At 39.2% G+C, this 26863-nt stretch overlaps 1 protein-coding gene across 19 annotated transcripts in view; it reads left to right on the top strand.

The window, feature by feature from the left end:
* The window catches only part of TRAF3 (TNF receptor associated factor 3), a 69964-nt gene that overhangs the window by 21790 nt on the left and 21311 nt on the right, over positions 1 to 26863 (top strand). For 18 of the 19 annotated variants that reach the window (XM_040066555.2, XM_040066550.2, XM_040066554.2 and 15 more), the window contains 5 exons: positions 13902 to 14158; positions 17179 to 17230; positions 19471 to 19575; positions 20445 to 20612; positions 24818 to 24898. In XM_040066555.2, coding sequence (XP_039922489.1) covers positions 13917 to 14158; positions 17179 to 17230; positions 19471 to 19575; positions 20445 to 20612; positions 24818 to 24898 — 648 coding nt within the window. In that variant the 5' untranslated portion in view covers positions 13902 to 13916. Of the gene's footprint in view, positions 1 to 11784; positions 11897 to 13901; positions 14159 to 17178; positions 17231 to 19470; positions 19576 to 20444; positions 20613 to 24817; positions 24899 to 26863 lie in introns of all 19 variants that reach the window. The other variant, XM_058420880.1, reaches the window with a different exon arrangement.

The following is a 26863-nucleotide window of genomic DNA, read 5'->3' as shown; positions in this document are numbered from 1 at the left end:
TTGACGGCATTGGGTGAACTCTGAAGGAGATTTATTTGGAACTACTGTTTGATATACTTTCTCCCAAAGGTTTCTTTTGCCTTGCGTTTGAATGCATGGCGGAACTGGGCTGTACTCAATCCAAACTTCATAAGCTTGCTAGGTACTGGCTAGGAGACAAATTGCTGCTACATTTATTAAGGATATTGTGATTTTTTAATTCTTTTATTCTTTTCTCCTAAAGCATGATATATTTGGATAGAAGAGAACATTTTACCTAAGCAGTCTTACCTACTGCCATGAAGTACGTGCTTGGAGATCTGTTTTCCTTTAGTTTTGATTTTAGTCATGCACATAATATTTCCTCCTCTATGTCAAAAATGTAATACAATCTTTTGTGAGAATGAGCATTTATTTTGATGATCTTGGTCTGAATTTCCATGTGCAATCCTTTCAGCAATTCAGCATTGCACTGCTCGTATGATGAAAACCAGATTTTTACAGTATATTCTCCTGGCATCTGTGTTGTTGATTTTTGTGGTGTACATCAAAGTGAAATTTGAATGTGGTAATGGAGGGCTTGATTGAATTTGCTGGTCAAAACTGAGCAGATGAGAGGAAAAAAGGGGCTATATAAGGGAAAGTATATGGGTACAAAAAGTTTGTACTAAGAGAGACAATCTCTTATGTACCTATTACATTCAGCTTAGGCCACTTTTCAAAATAAATTATATGAAGATGGTTTTAAAAAACTGGGTGATGACATGTCACTAAAGATGTAAAATTTTCTTGTGGGAAGTGAGAAGAATTTAGGATTGTCCTCTCCCAGCTGAACTTAAAATACTCTGGATTTGCCTTAATTACAGCTGTTGCCAGCCCTGTGTCTCGTGTTAGTGCGCTGATGAAGTCCCTTATTTCACTGAGACGCATAGGCTGTTTGGGTTGATAACAAAACCCATCCTTGATCCAAAATGGAACAGCCTTCACTGTAACTATTCAAAGCTATCACCAACACAGCTGTCAGTGAATAAGTATAACTCTGGTGCAGTCAATACCCTGGAGAATAAATTAGCAAAGTAGTAAGGCCATATAAAGATAAAAATGCAGTATGAGTTGACATATACCTAGTTTAATGATCTCTTCCCCACCCCCCCTGCCATGAATAACTGTCTTGAAAAATGGAAAAGTGTTTTTAAAAGCCCCGAGACAAAGAAAACCCACTTTTTGACACTATGACACTTGTCTAACCTATAGATCTCACTGTTCTGAGATAAAACTACGAATTTGCTGCTCTTGGTGCCAAAATAATTGCTTGAAAATTTAGCAGATGTATAGAGGAAATAGGAATCTTGCTTAACAGAATCTTTGGAGCTACCTTCCTCCTATTTTTTTTTTTTTTTCCTTATCTATCCACTATTACTATTTTTTTTTCACTCACATATCCACACAGCATCTATTGTAGATGCTATATAATGATGGAAAAGTTCTAGGAATTGTTTTGGACCTGGCTTGATGGATCAACATTAAAACACTTTCAATGTATTTTTTGACTTTATGCTATATTGCAGGAAGTGCATTTATTTGTATTCTGAGTTGGATTAAATTTGACACTCCTTTGGGATCTTCCAAAGGCAGCCATAAAAAAACTTCCAAAACAGTGTGAAGCAGGTTGAAGAACGCATTCTTCTCAGCATTTATAATGTTAAGGTGGTAGTTCTCCTTATATAGAGAGATGTAGGTTTGTCTTTTATACTATACCTAGTGTTTTCAGGTCCTGAAATTGCTTCCTAAGATAATAAAGCGTTGGTGTACAGCTGTTGGAAAGTATAATGCAAAAAAAAAAAAAAAAAAAAAATTTCTTATGACACTTAAGAAGTGTGGGCAAGTTACGTGTTTTTATCCAGACTTCTAGGAGGGTTTAGAGTGGTGACAAATTTTGCTAGAAGAGTCCAAAAATAACACTTCCTACTGATGTAGAACACTTCAGGCCAGGGATGCTATAAAAGGTAAGCAATGTTTTGCTTATTATACAGTTTAGGGAGAAACAAAGTGATGAAGTCTTAAAATCATGTAGCAATTCTGTAGAATTGGTAGGAAAGAAATCCAGCCCACTGCTGTAATATTGGAAGCTTCATTGCCTCAATACAAATTATTTGCAAAAAGTGGGAATCAGCACTCTTTCCTCTGAAGTGTCATTAGCAGTGCGAGATACTATAAGCTCTAATCTTAGGACTTAAGCCCCTTGTTCTATCAGTGAGTGTCCTCTGCATACTTTTAAATCTGGCATTTGCTCCAGTTGTAAATTACTCTTTTCATTCTACATATCTAGACTGTGCCTATGTGAATCTTTATAACAAGCAGATAATTCTTTATGAGCATAAGTTTTCCAAGGAATTTGAGTGTTCTCATTTAGTTTCTAGTGTAACACCTGGAGGCTTTCAGGTTTGGATTTTCAAAAATAAAAATGCATGTTTAAAGGTTAGATTGCCATTAATACATTAAGCAGAATTGCTTTATTAAGTATTTATTTGGTAGAAGTGAACACGATTTCATTAATATTAACTAAAGAAGCCCTCAGGCGATAAGCACGCAAAAAGAATTTTCGACTAAAACTGTCAGCTTCATATTCCAGATCCAAAGATATCTCTTTAAGGCCTTGTGGATGGTGTGGAATGCAGCAGTTTTAACGTTTCTGAAGCAGCAGCAGTACTGTACAATTTTACCAGAAGTTTCTTTGAAAGTTTGCTATCGCTTGTGCTATCTCTTGCTTTTGGCTGTGTAACAGTGATAAACACTTGGTTCTGGGTAGTGATGTGAAATTCAGTGAGAAAAGTTTATAAATTACTTTTACAGCCTCCGCATTAGGTATGTTGTAGAAGGATAACATTCTCATCGATTTTTGTTAATTCTCTTAATCCAGTGCAAGGGAAATGTTCAAAGGGACCTGGGGTTTTTTGGTGCTTAGGAATATCCTGTCTGACCCAGGGCTGTAGAGATGGGTTGTTCTTGAGATGTCAGTGATATCTATTGATCTGAAACCTCCACAACTGCAGTTGGTGTAAACCTGCAGGCAGCAAATAAAACATTTAAGGTTTGCAAAACAAAGTAATAACATAGTTTGTTACCTGGCAAAGTAATCACAAAGAAGAGAGAGAAACTGTGGGAGAAATGAGGAAATTGCATGCAGGTTCCAGGTAAAAGAGTCTTTTAATGACACTTTACAGTTGGAATAATGAATACTGTCATTCACCAGCAGGCATTTGTATCTTATGTGGACTTGGCTTCCAGGAGCAGATTCCTAAAGTCTGGGTTTAGTATAAGAGGAAGCAACATGCTCCTTCCTTTCTTACATTGCTAGGACACATGCTTTGTGAATCGAAATTTTCAGTTAGGGAAAACACAGCTTCTTCCATGAACACCTTAATAAAAGTAAGAAATGCTTTTAATAGTAGTGAATGTGAAGTTGTGCTTATGAATGCTATGGCAGGTCTGGGTAAAGGGTCTGTGACTTTCTCTTGAAAATTCAACTTCAGAAATAATTTTTACTAGAGCTGTAGAAACTGGAATGTACTTTAGTATAATTAGAAATTCTAGCACAAGTCGTTTAGAGGGTTTTTAGGGGTTTTTGTGTGTTTTTGTTTGTTTTTCTTTCTTCCAGATTTGATTTACAAATGTGGTTTGGTGGTTTTTTGTTTTTTGGTTTTTTTTTTAATCATCTAATAGAAAAATCTTAACAAAAATCCCACATTTTTTCCCCAACTCCAAGATGTTGTCATAGGTAATACAATCTAAACAGTGAAGTGCACAGTGTAGACATTGAAATCACTGAGGTTAAACCTGCAATTGCTTCATTAAATAAATGGACAATGCTTTTCTTTCCCTCAAGTTGTGATAAATAATAAAATATAGGCAAATGAAAAGAGAGTTACTGTTATTCTCTTTTTTCCTTTTCCTTCCTGAGTAAGAAGCAGTATATTCAGACAAAGCTGGAGACATCATCTAAAATGGTGGGAAATTTCACTCAGGATTAGTGAGAGATTGAATTCTATGCATGAATAAGTGTCTTCATGCAGTTTAATGTTCAATAAAATATTCTGATTATGTCACATGCTATGTTAATTTCTAGAGTTTGATTATTATTTAGGGCAGTGTAAAAAACTACTTTGTTCTTACCTGGGTTCACTGCGATAAAATGGAAGAGCGGGAAATGTCTTACGAGAGTGAGTTAATTTCCATGAAAGGTTAGATAGATTTTGAGTTTGGATGTAGGCTTAGAAAACTTGCTTTAGGTAGAGTGGAAAGATCTTCATGTGGAAGTGAGATACTGTTTCCAGTTTTCTGGTGTGGTCATTTCTGGTTACACAGCATTTCATTTCAGTGTTGGGTTCATAAAGTGCCGAGAGCCATACTTGAAGTTGCATTCTGTTTCATTTACAGGATTCCTCTAAACTCTTCTGTGTTCAGAATTTCCTGGGAGGACTATTTTTGTTAAAGATGAGCTGCATTCTAAAATTAATTAAGTAGTATTTTGTAGGTGTTCTTGAGAAGGCAGTTTTGCAGTAATTACTCATGATAAGCTTCTTGAAGTGCTTTGGGTTTTTTTCTTTTTATTTGCAGGTCTCTGACACCTTTGCCTTCACATACTTTCTTCTAATTGTAGAAGATGAGGTACAACCTGTCTTTTTTTTTTTACCTCTGTTGAGATTTCAAGGCTGGATTCATTAAGAGACAGCACAGATGCACTCTGTCAGGAATTGGCAATGCAGAAATACTGTTCATTCACTTGGCAGACAGCAGTGCAGATCGGTAGAATCTGATTTGAGGAATGTCTTCTGCTATTCTGATAGACATGGACTTTTGTTAGATTTGAAGCTGAGGATCTCTTTGACTATCAGAAAGCAAAAGAATAGCATTGATTGATAGATCTTGATTCAGGAACAAAGAAAAGGCTGACAAAAATACTGCAGTAATTTTTTGATTCCTACTTGGTGGTTTCAGAGATGAAGAGACTTTGTTGTCTTAAGTTGCTATAATTCATAAGCAAGTTGTTCCTGATTATTTGTGCAGATTTTTCTTGAAGGCACACCTTGGGAGGAAAAGGGGCTAGACTAGGTCATTAGAGGATGAGACATCATTTTCTAGGTCTGTGTGCCAGAGTCAGAATGATTGGGACATGCAGTCTGCCTTAACCCTTGTTGATCCTTGCTAGGGTTTGTTCTGGCTGCTTCAAATGCCCTGTTGCCCAGTCACAGCAGGCAGAAGTGGGAATTGTAGTGAGCAGTTGGGCTTTTGGGTGTCTGTGATTTGACAGTGCCACTTGGATCATGTGAACCAAAGACTTGGGTGCGGTGCAGCAAAAGTGAAGGAGGCATTAGGCTTGCTGTGTAAAACAGGAATTGGAGGAAATCTGGATTGATGGAAATAACTTCCTATAAAAACAGAGTATTCCAAATGCAAATATAAACTGGTTTTTCCAGTTCTCTCTTCAAAGCACATTTAAAACCATTTTGAAAGATGAAACTACCTTTAATTTCAAATATGATGATTTTCATGGCATTTCTGGGAATATTTTATCTGAGTATATTTCTTGTGTGGAAGATAGTACTTTTCCTTTAAAAAGAGCCAGAAGTTAAAAAAAAAATCAGAAATTCATAATGTTCATTTACTTCCCCCACTTAGGACTGCCATATGTATCTCAATCATGGACTTCCCCTAAACAGCAGAGGAAGTGATTAAAGTGTACTTTGTTCTGTGATCATCTGATCATCTTTTGATCTTTCCTGTTCTTCATCTGCTTCTACTAAAAGCCTGGTACAGAAATACAGATCACAGCTGGGGGTTAGCCTCATAGGTGAAATGCAATAGCTTTGTCTAGGGGTGCCTGAGAGAAAAGAGAAAATACACAGGAACCTGAATTGGAGTTGGAAATGCAGACTAATACTCACGATGAGCTTGGAGCAGCATTTCTCTTATCTGTTGTCTTGTGACCCAGGCTTTCAAAGCTTAAGAGGTCTTTTGATTTCTAAAAGATGCTTTTGATTTCTTGCACTTCAGATGACTGTATTTTGGTAGCCCAGTGAGATTAGGAAGTAATTACTGAGAGCTGTAGATAGCAAGTGTAAGTCAAAATACAAACATTTTATTTTTACTGCTGCCTCAGGCTGAATCTTAAAGCTGTTTTGCCAACCCATGTGTCATGATTCAAAGGAATGCTGTAAACTTTTCAAAAATGTGAGAGTTGAACACAGTGTCACATAGAAAAAGCTTTCCTTAATTGAAGTGACTTATTTTCCTGCTGACTTTTTTTTAATAGATAAAATTTAATCCCTTTAAAAGTTGTGGGGGTTTTTATTTCTCATCTGGTGAAATACATGTTGGACTAAATGTTAATTGTATTCAGCATATTATTGGATAGTTACTAAAAGTGTCAGTCCCTGGCTTCTTGGGCATTCTGAATTACGTTAATACCATGTTATTATTTATAAATATTGCTATTCTAACCTCTTAGTGCTGGTGTAATTACTTTCCAAATCTGTCCTTTATTCAGAATCACAAATTTGTTACACTGAACGGGAGGGAGCGTATGTTAGAGCTCCTTTCACGATGGCACAGTCCAGCAGACTTGCTAAATTGAGATCCCTTGTACGGGGATGCTGTTTTGTTTGATCCTCCAGGACACTTCACGTGGGTGTACAGACTTGTTTTTGAAAGAAATATAGCCAAGAAAATGGCTGAGTTAAAAGGACAAATCAGTGTAAAACTTACCTTTCATTTTCAGCTCCTCAGTCATCTTGCAAACTAGAACATGGGAAATAGACAATGTTTGTGAGTCCAGTGACTCACATGGTTGTTCTTTTGCAAGAATATCATGATAGCATCTTTGATTATGCTTCTGATTTTCTAGGTCAGATAGGAAAAGAAGGAATAGGCTGTACCTTCCAAACCAAAAATAGTTTTCCTATTTGTTCAATAATTTCCACAGGCTAGAGCCTGTGGAGATTGTGGTTTAATTGCTTGAGATCATAGCAGTTCAAGTATCAGAACAGGCCTTTTTGCTACCCGAGAATATCACATCGTAATTGCTACGATAAAAACTCCTCACAGAGGGGTGTTAAGTGCTGGGAGAGGTTGCTTGGAGAGGCTGCAGTTTCCTCCCCCAGAGAGTTTTGAAAACTCAGCAGTGGACAAGCTGACCTGACTTTGAAGATGGTCTCCTCTGAAGGGGAGCTTGGGCTGGATGACCTCCAGAGGAGCCTTCCAAGCTCAGCAGCTGGGACACTGCACTGACGAGTGGCTGTGGAGAGCTTGCAAGTGGTGGAAGCTTCCTGTGTGGAGAATACTCAGTGAGCCTCTTCTGTGTGTTTTCAAATGTTTGGCCTACTTGCTTATATCCAAGCACTGATTCTTTTTCCTGTTGGTCTTCATCTGTTCTGTAATATGTATGATCTCCAGGTCTTCTTCACAGCAAGGAAGGTGCATGCTTATGAAATCGTAGGGCAAAGTTTAAAGCAGTTATTAAAACAGCCCATTTATTTTAGCACAGAGAAAAAGAAGTTTTAAATATCAATGCTGCTTTCATTTCTGTGCAGGAATTAGACTTCGCATTTGAGTGTAAATATAAAAGCAGGTGAGGAGTGGTCTCCTTTTTCACTGTCTGAAGTTGTATCAGCATTGGTGACTTAGCAACCCTTCCTTACCCTCCTCAGAATATTCTCTCAGAGCATGTCCTGGAAATACCTGAACCTCTGGTTAGTCGGTCCTGTGTATATATATGCTCTGGAGAAATAGCAAATAGCACTTCAAGCATGAAAAATGCATGGAGGGAAAAATAAATAAATCAGTAGTTCCCCTGTGCAAACAAGAGGAGTGGATGTGCCAAGACCTGCGACCTCACAGAAAACAAATTTGATGGATGGTTGTCTGCTTTCAAACTTGCCACTCCAGTGCTGCCTCAGTCATGGCCTGAGTCTTTTTTTGGAGTGATTCAAGCCATTTGCATTTTATTTGTGTGTTGTTCAGTGCCCCTGCCCAGACTCAGCGGTGGAGTTTTGCCAGAAAGCCAGGCTGAGGTGTGGTGGATGTTGTGCAAATGATGCTCTGCAGTAGGACCCCTTCACACTTGAGAGCTCCAGAGTCAAGATTCCCATGGCAGCCTTCCTGCTCAGCCTTATTTTAATATTTTTTGACATGTGTGCCCTGAGTAAACTGATAATATGTTGTCACCAATATACTGCTTTCAGCTTGCATTACTGTTTTAACAAGATATCAGATTATGCCAATATATGTTGCTCATTATAATAGCACTCGGAAGCAGAACCAACTCGGAAGACTTGTCTAAAAATGGTTAAGGAAAGATGGACAGTCTTTTCAATATGTGCTAGGAATTTATTAGAGGCTATAAAATGCTGAAATGTAAGACAGAGGAGAAGTGCAGATTGTTTTAATAATTTAATTTTAAGATAAAGGTTTCTGTGTGCTAACTTGAAGCAATAATTCTTGATGATAGAAAGCAAGTGAGCTGGAAAGACTGAAGATCTGGAAATACCTCTCGTGGTACCTGGTTATTTGGCTGTCTGAGGATATAATGTGGAGCATGAAAGAAAATTCTGTGAAGAGCAGTGAAATAGATGAAGTCTATTCTGTGTTCTACATCCCTTTTTTAATGCCCACTCCCCCCTCCTCCAGAAAATAAAACAACCCCCCCGAAAAGCAAACAATAAAACCCCCTAAATCTCCAGCCCACTCCTGCTTTTAGGGTATAGGAGGAGATGAAGGCCATGAAGCTTGGTGGGACAAGAGGGAGCAGGTGTTCTTGGCTGGTTTGCATCTGTCTGTGCACTGAGTGACTGATGGATAGACCTCGGTGGTGCCCTTTAATAGCCTCTTGCTCACCGGGACACTGTGTTCAGTTTCTCTTTCTGTTCCCCTCATAGCTGTTCATTTTCATGAAAACTCTGTCCAGTTGGTTCCAGTGTGGGTTTGGGAGGCTGAGAGGGAAGACAGCACAATCACAAGCCCTTATCTCATTAAAAGCCAGACTGAAAAATTATACCAAAAAAAAAAAAAAGACGTAGTTAGGATGAGACGCTGAAGTTTGGGTGCTTTTACGCATTTTAGGTACCAAATTTTTTTGAAGAGGAAAGGTTACTTTTCTGCTCTGATCTTAAGCTCCCTGTCCCACTTTAGGTTTCTCTTTCAGAACTTAATTTAGATATTGTGCATGCAGCACTGTTCTGTTTGAGGAGCTCCTGTTCTCAGTGCAAATTGTAATTTGATCAAAAAGCTTTGCTGTCCTTTAGTAATAACCAAATTAAACCGTGTCACGCATTATTCTCTTCTAAGGTACTGTAATGAAAACATTTATTTCTAATAGCTTTTTGCTCTTTTTGAATTTTAAAACTGGCAAAAGCTTATTTGCTTTATATTGTCAATATACTGAAACCTTCATGCAGAGCTTTCTAGGTTCCAAATCCCATGGTACCTAGTACAATCAAATTTTTAGGAGTGCTTTAGATCTATATAAGATTTAACTTTTTTTCTGTTTTCTTTAGGATGCAAATTTATTTTGAATTTTTATAGAAGCCTTATTGCGTATCTTATGTCACAAGCTGGCTTTATTCCCAAAGAACAAATCATAAAAATAATGTGAGAATACAGAACACGAGTGCAGATCTTTAGGGTGTTTGCTCTTTGTGCGGTGAGAACAACGTCCTTGTGTAAATAAGGAAAGAGCAAAATGCCTTTTGTTTGGGAATTACCGTGCTTCCTAATTTTCGGAACAACTGGATGGGTAAACTCACTTTTGCTTCCAGTTTCTAAGCCTCTGTACTAACATTAGTATTAGTTAAGCACGAGTAAATTGTTCTGACCTTCACTGCAGTATATGCAGCTTGAAGTATTAACTGAGGCTCAGCCTCAGTTGCTTGAATACCACTTGTATTGGAGTAGTGACCAGACTGGAGCAGGCAGTGTCACAATGTCACCCATATGATGGCCACAGCAATGTCCACTCAAGTGTGAGTATTGGCATATGCTGGCTGCAGGAGAGGTGGCTGCAAGACAAGCAACAGTGGGCAGAACCAGCCTTGGTGACTGTGCCTCTCTTTTTATGTGCTTATCTGTCCTGAAAAGTGATTGTCCAAAGTTTAACAGTTTCAAAAGACATCGAAGTCATGTTCTTTTATTATGATTTTTTCCCACAGTGTAAGAACTGGCTGGTGATTAATTAGGCGTTCAGATACAGCTTGCTGAACAAGAACCAGAGTCTCTGGCTGGATGGCAGCTTGCCATGCCTTTAGGAATTAGAGGTCCCCACCAGAACTAGCCCATCTTGAATGCCTTAGCTAGGCTCCTCTCCCTGCTCTCTGGTAGTATGTTAACTTCACTGCCATAAATGCAGAGTATCTTACTGAGGTGTGACTTCAAAATTGCTTCTTGTTGGCAGTTTGAAGCATGATTATAGGGGAATAATCCGAGTCCTGCTGTTAAAGGTTCCTGAAAAGGAAGAGAAGCCATTGCAGGTGACACCCTGTAGTGGCATGGAAACTGTAACAGAATGCTGTTTGCAAAAGGGTGGCAGCTGAAATGTTTGTATTGTCTGTGCTTGTTTTCACCACTGATCCCACATGGAGGTGTAGAAGCATGTAACTAATATGCATGAAGGCAAAGCTCTGTGCATACAGATAGACATCACTTCTCCCCATCTCCTTGTTAAATCCAGCTTGCTCATTGTAATAAGGTTGTGGTGGTCTTGTAAGCTCAATGCTCTGTTGTATTTTATGACAGCACTTCATGAATGGCTTCCTAGTTCTGCACAAGAAAATGCTGGCATTCAGAGTATTGTGGAAGAGAATTCCTCACCAATCTGGCTGCTCTGTTGCTGAGCCTGTTTCGCTTTTCTGGTCTGACACACTTCTTCATAAAATAAGTACAAAACCCAAGGCGGACAAATCTGACTGTTAGGCATATCGCGTAGTATGTTTCATTTGTCAGCGTGCTTTCTGCTTCTTTCCTGTGACAGGGTATCTAAGATGTCAGTTCCAAAAGTGGACTCCTGTGGCACCCCGTGCAGTTTATTCTGGTGTGAAATCTCTCTTGACAACTGATGGTCCAGCCTGGAGCTGTTTCGTATCTCTGTGAAACTCTCACCTGCTGCTCATTTGGCATTCGGTGCTGTCTGTGTTAAGCCTTGAATATTCTCCTGTCACCCCTGCCTGCCTCCTTGTGACTTAATTATTCAGTTTTTTTTTGAAGAAATCGTACTTTTGGAAGATTTCGCGTCTCCAATCATCTTCAGCTTCTTTTTGTTCAGAAGAAACTTAATGGGGAAGCAGACATTCTGTAGTTGTGGACTGTGACTTGCAAATTTGGGAACTTTGTGTGCTCTTGACTTGACAATTCTCCTGTCAGCATCTTTTTATTGCCTCTTTTTCTATATTTCTTTTGAGGGTCAGAAGCAGGTCATGCCTTGTTTTTTCTGTCATTTTAAGGAAAGTAATGCTGCCTGTGTTGTTCCCACAAATTGACATGCTTGAAGTTGGCTTTTGACTTCAAGATTTACAGAAGAGTGGAGGTCTTGAATATAATTTAAAAAAAAAAAGCCACAGCTGCAGAGGGAAAAGAGGTATTAGTATCTATAAATCAAGGAACTGAAACAAACATTTACAGATTCTTAAACTGCAAGTGCCAAATAAAGCTTTTCCAATCGTACATAGGAAGCAAGTCCATAAGTAGCTAAGTTTCAGCAGTCTGGATATTTAAGGAGTTGCATTTTTTTCCATTTCTTGATAATCTTTTCTCTTACAGCCACAGAAAAATGTCAGGTCCTAAGCTCATGACTGCATTTCCCCATGTCCAGCCACTGATGTACAGCAGCAGCACTCACGCCTTGGGCAGTCTCTAAATCTAGACTACTTTTGTAAGCTGCTTTCCTTTCTCATTCATGGCACTTCTGTGAACCTCCTTGTCTGAATCACGTTATCAACATCAATCTCATTTCTTTTGTGCTGGTTACAATCTCGAGTTGTCTCTTCAGTGTCATTATTACCTGCTGGGTTTTTATGCTTGCTGGTGAAACTCTAGCTAAAGTCTGAAATAATCTGAATTTCCTCACTAATGAGAAGTGTGAGTCACTTTCAGTTCAGCACAGACTTTTTGGTTCTTTCACATATTGTTCTGTCAAGACCTAAGTCGCTGCAGTCTTTAAAGAGAAGAGAAGGAATAAACTAACATTAATTCAAATTACAGATCAGAATTTATAGTAGCTTTTCAGTTCATAGAACTTGTTGGGGTGTTTTTGGTTTTGGTTTTTTTTTTGTTTTTTTTTGTGTGTGTGTGTGTGTGTGTGTGTATTTTTGTTGTTTTGTTGGTTTTGAATAAGACACAATCACTGTGTCTGTGTGCTGAGTTATGAGGATGAGTTCCTCAGGTTCACTTTGAGTTTGATGGAGATCAGAAAGGTTTTCCCCTGGGCAAGGGGGCAATGAAGTGAGAGTTCCTCACTCAACAGCTCTACCCTTGCTCCACTGGTGTTGTAAAAACATTAAATGGTCTCAGCATTGAGTCACAATGATTTTGTCTTTTGTTTCTGTAAATAAGGGCATCAGAAAACAAAGAAAATTCTGTAGCCGTTTAGTTTGCATGGAGAATTCTGTACCAGAATTATAGATGCAGAAATTATCTACAAGTAAATATGTTTCATTACAAGTGCATGGGTTTGGGCTTAGCAAGGGAAGGTTAGATACCACAAAAACTGTGTACAAGGGGGTTTGTGTATTTGGAATGTGAGGCATTTGGCTCTCTTTTTGGTGTTTGTGGACATACTTAGAGAAGTGAACTGGCCTTGTTTCTTCATTCCGCTTAAAATTTGAATTATAACTCAGGGAGGCAACTGCAGAGCAGTGGAATAGGTTTATATCTAAATTTCTGGTTAACATGGAGAGAGAATTGAAGTTTGCTTTCTTCTTTTGGATAGCCAGGTGCTTCTCTTAGGTAAATATCTGTTGTATCCTCCAACTGTACTTTCTCCTGTATATGCTGAGCCTTTCTAAGAGCACATATGCTTGTTTGATGACAAGATTAGCTAGGAAATGATTGAAAACACATTTTAAAACTTAACCTGGGGTACTGTTGCTCTGCTTATGCTTTGCATGCTGACCTAGAAGGTGGGTTGTCCAGGATAATAGGTACTGTAATTTACTCTTCAGCTGGATTAATTATTTTCTCAGCTACCTGTCAGTTGTGCTTAGCCCTGGTAATGAATCAAATGGCCATGTTACATAGGCCCTTCTCTGCTGTCAGTTAGACTTTGCTCAGCTGCTGTCTTCAGGTGAAGATGTGCAATGAAAGGGTTGGAAAGTGTCTAATAAGCAAAACCCTTTTGTAGTGTTGTGAAGCAGACTCAAAGCAGCATGTCTTACACTGTGCCACTGCAAAGGGATGGACAGGAAAAGTGGGCAGGAGAGCTGGGTGGCTCTGGATACCCTGTGTAGGACACTGGTGGTTGTGTACTTCTGCAGTAGCATCTGAGCAGGATCACGTGCAGTGCTGTGCCTGAGCACCTTCTTCACCACACCTCCTGCTGCCTCTAATGGTTCAGTATGAAGCAGTACTTTTCAGAGAGAGAGAGAAAGATGCTAAAGATTCCCTTATATATTCCTTGAGTGATGGCCATAATTAGCACTTCATCTTAAGGAGCAGGTTTTAATTCTTTGCTTTCTAGAGCCTTTGAATATCTAGTCTATATTACAGATTGGCTGTGCTAAATATACTCCGGCAGTAATATATGTATTATGTTCACGTGATGTGTGGACACAGATCTATTCTTGATGCTTTCTGATTTTATGCAATCTAATGCTTGTTTGTTTTATTTAAGCAGTGAAAGAGGTCCTCATGTCTCAGTTTTTCTCACTTTTGATTCGCAGAAACTATCTTAAAGCATGGACACCAGTAAGAAGTCAGAACCCCCTTTATCTGTAGAAATGGTACAGCAGAGGGCCAATCCTGACCGCAGTCCATCAGCATCCATCTATGTTCCAGAGCAAGGTGGCTACAAGGAGAAATTTGTGAATGCTGTGGAAGATAAGTACAAATGTGAAAAATGTCACCTCATCTTATGCAATCCTAAACAGACTGAATGTGGACACAGATTCTGTGAAACCTGCATGAATGCCTTGCTGAGGTATGTTGTTTGTTCTGGTAGAGCATGTTGATACCGTTAAATGTCGTGAACTACTGACATTACTGTGAACACCACTGCAGCTTTAGGAATATGTTCCACTGTTGCTTGCTTGAGTCTTTGCTATCTGTGAGCTGGTGCAAATGTTTGTGCTCTACCCTGGGTCAGGGTAAGACAACTGAGCTTTCCATCAATATTGTTGGAAGAGTTGTTAAGGTGGTGTAGTCCTGTGTAGCAAGGTGTTGGGTAAGAATTTCATTCCCTGTGGAGGCTAAATGGAGTAGCTGTTTCACAAGACTGTAACTTGGGTAATCTAGTGTCAAACACACACAGTAAATTGTGTGAGGAAGTGAGCTTGTACACATTCCTTGGGGAGGTGGTGCCTAACCTGGCTGTGGACCCAGCCTCTGAGATGGGTGGTGGGACCCTTGGATAAATGTAGCTGCTTGTGGAGCAGTTTCCCTATAGCCCTGCCAGCTGTTTGTTATGGGGCTGGTATGTCCTGTGGATTGCAGGAGGGTCAGAAAGGCTGGTGTCTCTATGACTGAGATGTTTGGGCCAGGGTGCAAAGAGGGTGAGTGAATGATTTGGATGTAAAATGAATGCTGAGAGGTGCAATCTTTCCCAGTCTAGATAAGAATAAAAGTGCTACCATTAGGGATATCTCGGTTTTAAGAGGTATCAGTGCATCAGTAGATTTCTTTGCCTCTCAATGTTGGTGCACTACTGCTGGTTGTATTCAGTGGTGTGGTTTCAGAACTTTGTGTAATGTTTGGAGACCATTCAGCATACTTAAATCTCCTGGGGTACATAAGCAGCAAATATGTTTATTTACTACTGGAAAAGCAGAAATGCAGAAGATACTTGGCATGATGAATGCTGCATACTGAACTACTATCAGTGAGAGGATTTGACTTTGGAAGCCCTGGTGATCTGTTTACTTTTTGTGACCACTCTGACTCTAGATGCTGGTTTATATGTCACTTGGAAATACTGTAATCTGATATCTAATACTTAGATATATAAGTCAAGACTGCATGCAGCAATGGCAAAAGAGTATGGAAGCTATTACAACACTCAGTCTCTGATAAAGAGTAATCTCTGTACTGGGCAAACATAAGTGTCCATAGCTCACTAATGCACTCCTGAAGGTTTTGTGACTACAGCGTTTCAAATTTAAAACAGCAACAAAACCCCACCAACTTTTCTTTTCATACAGTGTCAAGTGGTTTTTAAGAAATGCAGTTATTTCTTACTCAGTACATGTTTTTGGAGGACTCTTACATGGTTAATAACAGCGACTGCAAAAAACCAAACATCTGCCCTGCTTGGATGTGCACAGGTGGATGGAGCAGATCCTTGACAATCTAAGCAGTAACAATTCTGGCATTGCTAGAGTTTAGGCATTTTTCCTTCCCTGCTGTGAGGCATGCGCATGTGCTTATTACAGTGCAGCTAGAATATGTGTAATTTTATCTTCCTGACTTTCCAACCAGTCTGTTACTGAAAAGGACACGTACTTAAGGCCGTTGAGTTATTTAAGTCCATGTTGCAAACAAATATTTTATTAAAGATTTCATTTGCACCCCCCTTTTTAAAAAAAACCCTAAAAAGTGTGCCATAAAATTGAAAGTAAAATATGTTTTTGTTGGTCCTGTATTTGGTACCAAATTTTTTCATTCAGTGTTGATATGCTGCTGCATACACAAACATGCTAATTATGTGCTAGTAATTTCTGTTCCAAGGTTGTTTGAGGGCAAGGAATTGGGAGTTAGTGGAGATGAAGCAGTAAAGATGTCTGCTCAGTATGCAAGAGTAGTTTGAAAAAGCAAGTTGGATGCTTGAGTGGATTCAGTAAGAGCAAGGAAAGCATGACATTGTATTAAACACTATATGCCCTGATGTAGTTCAGATTCCTTTTTTTTTTTTTTCTGGCTTATGAAAATCATTACAGATATTGAAGCTTCAAGGTACTTAAGATGCTCAGAAATATGATGAGGCACAAAATGGTTGGTTTGAAGAGCAGAAGCCAGCGAGATGATTTGAAATAACCATACAGATTATATAACATAATTGAACTCTTTCAGCCTTTTACATTGATTTGCACTGCTACTAGCAGCCACAGCTTAGGCAGCCTGACAGTGAGTTGCTTTATGAAAGAATTAACACAGCTTTTACCTGGTGCTTTTCGTCTCGGTGCTTTACAAGGGAGATAATTTTGACTGTTCCCATTTTATGTGAGGAAAAGGAGCTAAAAAGGAGCAAAGCAACCTGGTCTGGTGGAAGGTGTTCCTCTCCATGGCAGGAGAATGGAACCAGATGAGATTTGCTCTCTTCCAGCCCAATCCATTCTGTGATTCTAAGGGGTTTACACTACAACACTTGGCAGCTCAGAGCCAGAAACTCTGTAGAAACTCAGGTTTTCTGCACTCCAGTTTCTCTTCACAGTCTGCCCTGATTCTGCCAAAAGGTCACAAGTTTGGTAATTATTTTACCAAGACAGCTACAAGGCAGTAGTTCAGATAAAGGAGGCAGCAAGCATCTCAAACAGTTGCTAGAACCAGAACAGACTGGAAGGAGATGGACAGAAATACTTTTTTACCCTCAAAGGATATATAATTGACTGTCAGAGAAAGTAAAATTTCATTAGGTGTTGTTTGAAAAACAATAATTGAAGAGACAATATTTTTCCTCTTTGCACAGATTGAGAATTGAAAACAATTTTGGATCAGGTGCAGACTGAAAAATAGGGAATGAATTTTGCCAACTTGAAAACCACTGTGCAGTTGTCTGGAGACATTGTGGTGGTCTTACTTCTTTGGGAATGCCAGATACTGTCCACTGAAAACTCAAATGTTCAAATTCATTGAAATAACGTTGTATTTTCTCCTTATAATGAGCTATATCCACTTCTAATTGTTTTAGAATATATTGAATAATAAAAACTAAGTGTCTCATAAATGGAAATTTTTGTAGTAGAAAAATTCAGACGAGCTAAAATAGTTTTTCTCTTTTCTCTTCAGGTCTTCTAGTCCAAAATGTACAGCATGTCAAGAAAGCATAGTAAAAGATAAGGTATTGTTAAAATAGTTTCTTATTCAAGAGTATTGAACTGTGTGGTGTACACAAGTTGTTACTGTTATGTGGTAATTATTTCAGAAACCCAAGAAGCTGCTAAAAAAGGTAGGTTTGTCAGAAAACCTAAACCATGCATTTTATAGAGGTAGGTGGCTCATTTTTCCTGTTAACCTCATGGTAAAAAAACATGTCAGCTTCATCCCAAAAAGTCCAGACAGGTGTCACATCTCTTATTCATAGCTGGGAGCTGCAGCAACACATTGCAGTTGTCCTCCCGTCAACCAAGAGGGTGCTAAGAAATATTCCATCTCCTGTAGATGCAGGGATGTGACAGGTTGAGGTGAACACTCATTTGGCTCTAGACCAGTGGCTGCTGTTTCACTCATCTCTTTTACAGTGTGAACCCCACTGGAATTAGGAGTTACAGTAATGGTAATGGAATCAATTTCCTTTTTTTATATGTGTGAGTTATTTCAGTGATAACCTCTTCACTCTTTTTCACATCAAAACGTTTTGCTGCCTATGAAATGTTGAAGGTAGAAAAGCTTCTTGGCTTAGTACACGGTTTATGTGGTTTTCACATTATTGCTAAAGTGTTTAGTAAATGATTTGTGCTAGTGGTCTTTCTTGCCTAAATGAATACTTGTATTTGTAACATTTTTCAAGAAAAGTTTGATGGGTATGTTAATCTCTCTTTGCTTTAATCCAAAAGAGTTCTCTGAACAATGCTCAGGATAATTTGGTTTTGACATGGATGGACTCTCCAGCAGTTCAGACCAATAATCAGGATGCGTAATTTACTTGTTCTTTTAACTGACATTCTGGCTTTCTATATGCATAAAAATGTACATTTGTTGCAAAACTTCAAGTATCTTTCAAACAGGACAAGAGGGCCAATGTATACTAAATACCTGTTAAACTAACTGCAAATCAGTGTTTTTCATGAAACTGGAAACCTCTCTTCCCACAGAATGCTGAAGTCCTAAATCACAGAAATGCTTTTAGATAGTCTTTAAAAACCTTTAAAAGTCATCTTCTTACCTTATCTTCAGTCAGCAAAACTCTGCATGCTACCCCTGGGAATGACTTTGGAAAAGATACTGCAGCATAGCTAATTGATTATTTAAATGAGACTTGTTGATTCATTAAACTTCCCACACGCTTCTGAAAAGTAAACACGAATCAGTGACCTGTGTCAGATGAGGTCAGATGAGAGTGATTGCAGTGTTCCCGTGTTCACTGATCCTGGGGATAGATTCATAGTCACTGTGGGCAGGTGGGTCATAACTCTTGATTAAGTGTTAGCATGCAGAACCATTCTGTAATTGCAGGAGCGCTGCAGTGTGCTCAGTGTCACAGGAGGCTGTTTATCAGTCATAGCTCGGGCTTCTTAAGGTATTTCTTAACGGCCACTAAAGCAGACGAAAAACAATTAGAAGTTCATCTCTTTGGTTTTGGACTTTAAAATAGCAGTAATGTTTTTCAGTTCTTGTCTCTCCCTAGTTCCTGCCCTTCGCAGTTTGACTCCTTGAGAGTTCAGCTGTGTGGTCTCTTATGGGGCATCTCCCATAAAAGGTGTAAAACTCAAACCCCAACCTCTCTGTTTGTAACTTCCAGTTTTATTGTGGACAAAAAATGCTGGAAGTGCTTATAAACATTAAAATGGAGAGACAATTACAGCCCACTTGTCTGCGAAATAAAAGAAAACCTCCTTCCATCCAAAAACTTAGAAAATTCCTGTAATTATGTGTTACCACTGAAGTGCCAAGAGGTCTTCCAGCCAGCCAATGCAGTAATTTTGGGACTGCCATCCATGAGATGCCTCCCCTCCAAACTACTGTGCTTTGAGTCTCTTTTGTCTTATGGTATTGTGCCTAATACAGCAGCTCCCCAAACAATGGAGAGAGTTCTAGCTTGTGCAGGCCTAATATTGGCAAGCAAATAGCAGCAAATTTGGTCCTTTCTTGTACCTTTCCCTTTATTGTATTTATAGTAAAGCTGAACCAGTAGCAGAGTATCTGTCCAATACTCCTTCATCGGGTTGCTTCACAGTGGAGGAACCTCAGTGTTGTGCACACTCTAGGAAAAACAGAATAACAGGATTTTATTTCTGGCACACAAAGTTAGAATTGAATGACACTGCTGTGGCTGAATTGCATGGCTTCTACTTTATTTTGAAGTTGCATATCCTTGAGTGCTTTTCAGTTTCTAAAAAAAAGTGATTTTTGATTTTTCAGGTATTTAAAGATAATTGTTGCAGGAGAGAACTACTTGCCCTTCAAATATACTGCAGAAATGAAAGCAAGGGCTGTAAGGAACAGCTGTCTTTGGGTCAATTACTGGTAAGCTAATTTTACACTCATGAGCTTTCTTTTGAGTTAAAGAATGAAGAAAAAATTCTTACAAATTAAAATCACAGTCAATTACTTAACTTTCTCTCACTGATGGTTAGTATGATTTATAAATGTTACGATAGGTTTAAATTGTTTTGAAGTTCAGCTTTTTTTATGAACTATAAGGAATTGTACAAAATCATGTGATTGTCTGGCACTAAAGTTTGGAAATATAAATGGATGAACCAAGTGAGAACTGGAAGGAGAAATAAAATAGCGAAGAATCTTAATCTGTACTTGACAAATGTGAGAAATTTTATTTCTGTTTTGATGTGTTTTTATTTATCTTAATCCTCTCTTGTGGTGTTTATGTGTGAAATTAAAGCTTGGGCTTCTCCAGGGTTGTGTAAAATAACCTGTAGCTGTTTTAGTGAAGGCATGAGATAGCAGTAATTCAATAATTCAACATTTTTATGAGATGGCTGCACAGGAGTGTAGATTGTTGCTGTGAGTGAGCAAGCTCACGTACCTAAACAACTTAAAGCAGCATCTATGTTTATGTGGAATAATATACCTTTAAAAAGAGTGCTTACCTTTTCTTTAAATAGCCTGTGGAGGATTTTGTGCTGTGTTAGAATGCTTTTAGTGTAGAAGTAGCTCATGCACATCCATAATACAGTGAAATCAGCTGTCCAGGTAAATGGACTGTACAGTCAGAAATGTATCAATGAGTAGATTTGTCAGTGTGTGATGCCATTCACAAAATAACTCTCCTTACTTTGGGTTTGAAGTTATCTAATGTTGGATGTCTTCAAAGGATGGAAGGCATGCACAAAACTTAATTGGATTGACTTCTTTTTTTTTTTTTAATCTTTCAGATGCATCTGAGAACTGATTGTCAGTTTGAAGAACTCCCATGTCCTCGTGCTGATTGCAAAGAAAAAATACTGAGAAAGGATTTGCCAGACCATGTAGAGAAGACCTGTAAATACCGAGAGACAACCTGTAAATACTGTAAAAGCCAAGTCCCAATGATTATGTTACAGGTGAAGTATTTTCTTGTGTATATACATTAAGATTCCCTACATTAATGTAAAATAATAACAACTCTTCTTGTCCTTCTCTGTAGCTGCCAGAAGAGCTTTGGCCTCTCAGCCAGAATTATTTCAAAAAAGAAAATAGGCTGACTTTCAAAAACGTGTCTTTTTCCTGTGGGGGAAAAAAAAGCATTGAATAGGAAATATTTTCTTTATTCTGATCTTCAGATACTGCATTTTAAAAAGTTCAGATCCACTGCCTGGTATTGATACTGAAGTTAATTTTGCTATGCCTTTTAGAGTTTTTTACAATTTAGGTAATAAATGCTACTACCATAAGAACAGTCAAATATTGTGCCAGAAAAGCATAAGCATTGCAGTTGATGGGCATAATAGCGTCTTCTATGTAATCCTTCTTGGGTACTTTGTGATCTCTTGTGGCAGGAAGGGAAGGATGTAAAACCAGTTGTGTCTTATGAGAGGAAAGGAAGAATGTAAAAGCAAATTGTACCTTGCCATAACCAGCAGTGGTACATGACAGGCCTAGGATGAGTTACTGCTGTTCCTGGCTTCAGAGTAGCTTTCCTGATAGGCAGCATATTGAGGATTAGAATTACAGAGCAGAGGTTGAGAAAGTCATGCTTTTACTTCACACACAGAATTTTAACTTGACTGTGTCATGTTATTTCACACTGAAAGATATTATGCTGAATCTTATCTTGGTATGATTTTAAAATTTTTTTTAAAAATTCTGTCTACGTAGTTTCTGTAGTTTGATGGTCTTGAATCTCACACTTTCTTACTATAGTAAGAGTAATGTAAATTTTATTCTCATTTCTGTCCTTGTGTGTTGCTTGTTAGGTGAAGTCTGATAACGAGAAGTGTTCTTTGCTTGGAGATGTTCTTACAAAAAAAGGCATAGGTAGAAACTTGGCAAGTTCTGGTTTAGATTTGGCTCTCGGTTATTTGAGTGCACACTTGCAGGGGCTGGTAGTTCAGTAACTGGGCCTTACCTGGAATAAGGTGGCTGAGACATGAAAATACACAGAAAAATTGTCTGTCCTGTATTTATTTTTGTACATTCTGATACAGAGGTGAAAGTGTATTTAAGTAGAATATGGGTGCTGTTCTCCCATAATTATCATTAGGCTGGGGAGTGGCATGAGGCAAAAAGTGATATTAAATGTGTGGTGTCTTAACAGACAGCATCACTGAGTTTTAACCATATTCTGTAAACTGGATTGGCTGATATTTCTGGGGCTTTTTCCTAGATCTTCAAAAGTTCTGTGGTTATAGGAATTGAAGTGAGTTTCTTTGTTGTGGCCTGATTAAAATGTTACCTCGCTATACTTTAGTAATAAGAGTCAGAAGCTTAATGACATTGTGTATTTGAATCTTAGAGTCACAGAATGGTTTTTCTTGGAAGGGACCTTAAAGATCATTCTTGTTCCAGCCCTTCTGCTGTGGGCAGGGACGCTTTCCACTTGGCCAGGTTGCTCAAAACCACATCTGACATGGCCTTGAATGCTTTCAGGGATTAAGCATTCTCTAATTCTCTGGAAAATCTGTTCCAGTGCCTCGTCACCCTCACGGTCTAGAACTTCTAATATCTAATTTAAACCTGCCCTCTCTCAGCTTAAAGCCCTTCTCCCCTGTCCTATCTCTACATGCCCCTGTAAAATGTCCCTCTCTGGCTTTCTGTAGTCCCCTTTAAGTTTCTTGTGATTTCTCATTTGACTTATGTCACCCCCTTGACACAACTGGGTTTTTAGAGATGAACTTGTATTCTTCTCTGGGTTCTGTAGCCTAGAATTTTCTCTAATGTAATAATGACTGAAGCTGGCCTCAGTGACTTGAACTGAAAACGGAGATAGGGGGAGCAGACTGAGAAAAAAGGTATGCAAATGGAAACAAAAAATTTTACTGGAGAACATGTGGTTCATGTCTTCATAGAATCCCGTGACCCGTGGGCTAGGAAATCCCCGTTCTTGGAGGCAGACTCCAACAAGTTAACGATGTTAGTAGAATGCTTTTTTAGATTGCATTTTTCTTGCCTGCGTGCTCACTCGGTGACTTAGCCTCTTAATGTCTTTTGTTCAAACCGTCTAAAAATTTATGGTTTCCTTTTGTCACAAACCTACCTTTCCATCCTCCACCTCCTGGAAGATAAAGATGGTGCATTGTTAAAGTGGAAATTAGTAGTCTGAAATGCTTTTGGATTACTGTGTTTTTCTGTGTATAATCCACAGAGCTACGTGGAGGTGCTTGTCCTGTAAAACTGATACTTAGATATCAGTAGTGTGACACGGATCTGGAAGGACAGCACTGCTTCATGCCCGTGCTCCTCCCTGAAACCCTGGCCATAAACCAGACCCTGCCAGGGCAATCTGGGCTCTGCCCAGTGCTCTGAAATACAGCTGAGTGACTGGGACAAGACCCCAGACATTGTCCCTTGCTCCCTGTCACCGCTCTGGAGCCAGGCGTGTCCCTAATGTGGCACTGGCTTTTCCAGGAGCCCTGTTAACATCCTGCCCTGCCCTCATCTCTGCTGGGAGCCCTGCCTTGGTTTCCCCTGTGCTTTGTACTGGATTTGGCAGTTGGCTTTATGTGCTCAACTGGGTGAATTTAGGTTAGAAGGGAGAGAGTTCTGCCACTGGACTGGGGTTACTCTGGTATGTCCTGAAGTCACTGGAAAAGCTTGTCTTGGCTTCAGTGGGTGGACACTGGGATGTGGAGCAAGGAGGAAAACAGGAGAGAATGCTGACAAGTTGCACGTTGCCTTTTTGTCGTGAACCAAGGCTCAGTATCACAGCCTTTGTCAGATGGTTTGGGTAGGTTAGGGAATAAAAATAGGGAGTGAACATTAGAAGGGATTGTCACTTTTCTGGGTTTGTAGTTGATAAATAACTGAGGAAGTGTGTAGGGCGTTAGGCTCCTAAAAGTCACGTGGTTGTGTGTGACGTCTCCCTTCAGCACGATTCCAGATGTGTCCCGAGTGAGAGGCCCAGGTGCAGCTCTTGACTCTGGGCAGGAGTGGTGCTCTGAGACTCTACTTGTCCTGAGAACAACTCTGTCACCCTGAGAGGCATGTTCTGAGGAGAGGGGCTGGTGCTGCTCCTGGCTGGGTATCCTGGTGGGGGCAGACTGAAGATGGCTCAGGAGCCGTCCCAGCTCTCTGGCTAAGCAGCAGCTGAGCGTTCCCTGGTTCCTGTCACTGAGGCTGTGCCACATGCCAAGTGAATGGGGAGCGTGGCAGGGTGGCTGATGGCCTGCTTTAAAGGGAGCAGAGACACAGTCACATGGTGGCAGATTTATGCCAGAATTCCAACCAAGGCCTTTCACGTCTTGGAGATCAGATCTCCTTTACGTCTTGGTTGTGTTTCAAAAAGTAGACCTGGTTACTGGGCAAATGGGGCATGCTTTTTGTTTTCCCCTTTCTAACTGGCTTATAAATCTAGAGCTTTGTTTCCTTTGCTTTTCTTAAGTACCAGAAATGAAGCAGTGTGTTTCAAGTTGAATGGGACGTGTCACTTGACGAGAAACGGATTTTTCATTTTGTTGAGAAAACTGAGAGGAAATGTAAATTTAGTTATCTTGGGCTTTTCTTCCCTCACTGGGGTGATAGGGTTTGACAGCTATGCTGAAATACCTGTCATCCGGGCTCAGATTGAAATCCCTGCCCGGAATCATGATGTGTAACAGTGAGTCTTAGTTATCAGGTGTTTGAAAGGAATCAAAATTAGAAAAGAAATGGAAGGGAATATCCATACATAGGAAAGAGAATCTCTGAGAGTGGGCAGTGTGCATTTCTGATGAACTTTTCCATGCACTACATACCCTTTCTAGAAAGGATGTTTACCCTGGTTCTGCTTTCTCTTAAAGAAGTCCAATTTTGTGGGTAATTGTTTGGAATTAAAGCTTGACTTTGACTACTGTTTCATTGTTCAAAGTAAAGCCAATAAAATGGTAAGCAAATAGATTTGCTCTGCATGGGAAAACACAAGGAAACTCTTGGTTTTGCTTCAGAATATCAACACCTCCATCAAAAGTATAAACTGAGGTTTGCAGTTCTGTAACTACGCAATTGGGAATAACATTGAAAAAAATCTTGTGGGATTTTTAATTGTTGCAGGATGCTTTTCTTTGCAGGTAAGTCCTCTCTTAATTAAAGAGTAAGATCTGATTTGTGGTTTGTTTGCTTTCTTCCTCTGTAGAAACATGAAGATACAGACTGCCCATGTGTCATGGTTTCATGTCCTCATAAATGTAGTGTTAAAACACTTATGAGGAGCGAGGTAAGAAGTTATGCCCAGTGTTGTGCTGAAACGTTAAATAATGTTTTTAGTAAGATCTCGCAAGAATTTTGCCAGAAGCCATTTCCTTGTTAAAATGTGAGATCTAAGGAAAAGCTTTTTCTACCACACAGTTAAGTGTGATAACACTCAAATATTTTTAATGATTTCTTGAAAAACTATTTGAAAAGAAACAATTTCTTAATTTTGAGTCATTATTACACTTGGCTTGTCCAAGATTAGCGCATGTCCTTCCTGCTTTCGTTTTTACTAGCTCTCCCCTTGCCCTTCCCTCATTTCAGCACCATAGAGCAGCATCTGGGGGTAGTTAGCTTATGTTAACATACAGATACACAATTAAAATTCAGTGCACATTGGCAAGAGTTAGTACAAACTACAAAAATCATATAAATGTGTAATTTCATGGAAAAACCCAAGTTTTGATTAAATCTATTAAATTTGGGGGGAAATCAGTATCTCCACTGATACTTGGAGAAATGGTGTAAGATTGAGTAAATCCTCCAAGAGCAGATGCAGCAATGCAGAAAAGTTTCTCCTAATGTGTAGAAGCTTCCAGTAATATGTAGATGAAAAAAATTTAAAGCCTGGTTTGGAGAGATCCACGTTCTTGTACAGGAAAAGATAAAAGTAGCATCTGTCAAAATTGTGGTACTTAATTTTTCCCTGAAAGTAGAACTTACTTGCTAAGGATAGAGAAGAACTTGCTGAAGTCTTCATCACTCAGTAAGCCTCTTTTAAGGAAAGTGAAGTTTCTGATCTGAGGATGAGCTTTTCTCTTTCCTCTGCTCCTTATTTCCTGGGCTGGTTTCATACCATTTTTCAGTTGCACTTGTAAATTATTAATTGTGGCAGAGTGCAGAAGGCACATAAAACTCCTGCCAAGGTTTAATGCAGTGTTTTCTTCCAACATAATGAAATACAAAATATATGATAGGTACTGTATTTATTAAGATAAATTGAGCTGTTAAGAGAAAATACGCTGGCCAACCCTACCAGTGCTTACTGCCAAGATTAGATCCTGGTTCTGGAGCACTTTGGCTTATTCTTAACCCTGACTTCAGCAGTTACTTTCAGAAGAGGTGTGTCTGAGTGCTTGTAAGAACTGCACCATTAAAGGCTGGATTGTTATACACAGAGTCAGAATGGGGTTTGATACCATGGGTAGAATCAGAACTTTAAACAGCCCTTTGCCCTGCATCATCTGTTGCTGTATGTTGCTTAATTTTTTTTCTAATACTGTGAAAATGTATGTATTTCTTGGTTGCATGATTAGGGACATGCAGTCTTATGCAGAAAATGGGAAAATGCCTGCCTAACAGTTTGAGAAAATTCTGTAGTGTAGTCTACAATTCTGTAGAATAAAAGGCAATTTTCATGTTTAATTCATAACTCTTTGGCAGACTTCTGGTTTTGAGAAGTTGAAAAACGTGATGTTCTTGTAAAACCTGTTAGACCACATGTACCTTTCGTCTTACTTTTTTCTCTGCTGCATGTCTTTTGAAATGATACTGTGAATTTCGACAGGTAGTGTTTAGAACACAATAGTTGTGAATCGGGGATGAGTGACCGATGGCATCTCGGTATGGGATTTTTAAAGACTCTCTGGTCTGTTCCAGAGCTACACATTCAAAGCAGTGTCAGTTCACCACTTCTCTCTAGGGAGGTGGATGAGCTGAGTCATGGGGGGCTTAAGGTGTGGGAATTTCAAATGATATTCTGCAACCTAAAAGAGTGATGCCGGCTGAGGAGCCAGGCACTGGCTCCTGTCTGCTTTGTGGGAAATACAAACTGCAGACTCTGTTTTTGAGAAGAGAGTGTTTGTTAGGCTGTCCTTTCCAAAATTGCCTCTCTGCTCCAACTTTTAGGCAGTTTGCATCCAGCTGCTGCCGTATGTGCTGCTGCTATCCATATATATGTATATGCTTCTGTGAATTGGTTTACTTTTAA

Source organism: Hirundo rustica, chromosome 6 (assembly GCF_015227805.2).
Source record: "Hirundo rustica isolate bHirRus1 chromosome 6, bHirRus1.pri.v3, whole genome shotgun sequence".
NCBI lineage: Eukaryota > Metazoa > Chordata > Aves > Passeriformes > Hirundinidae > Hirundo > Hirundo rustica.
Note: the sequence above shows the minus strand (reverse complement) of the source record. Positions and strands in the feature narration are given on the sequence as shown.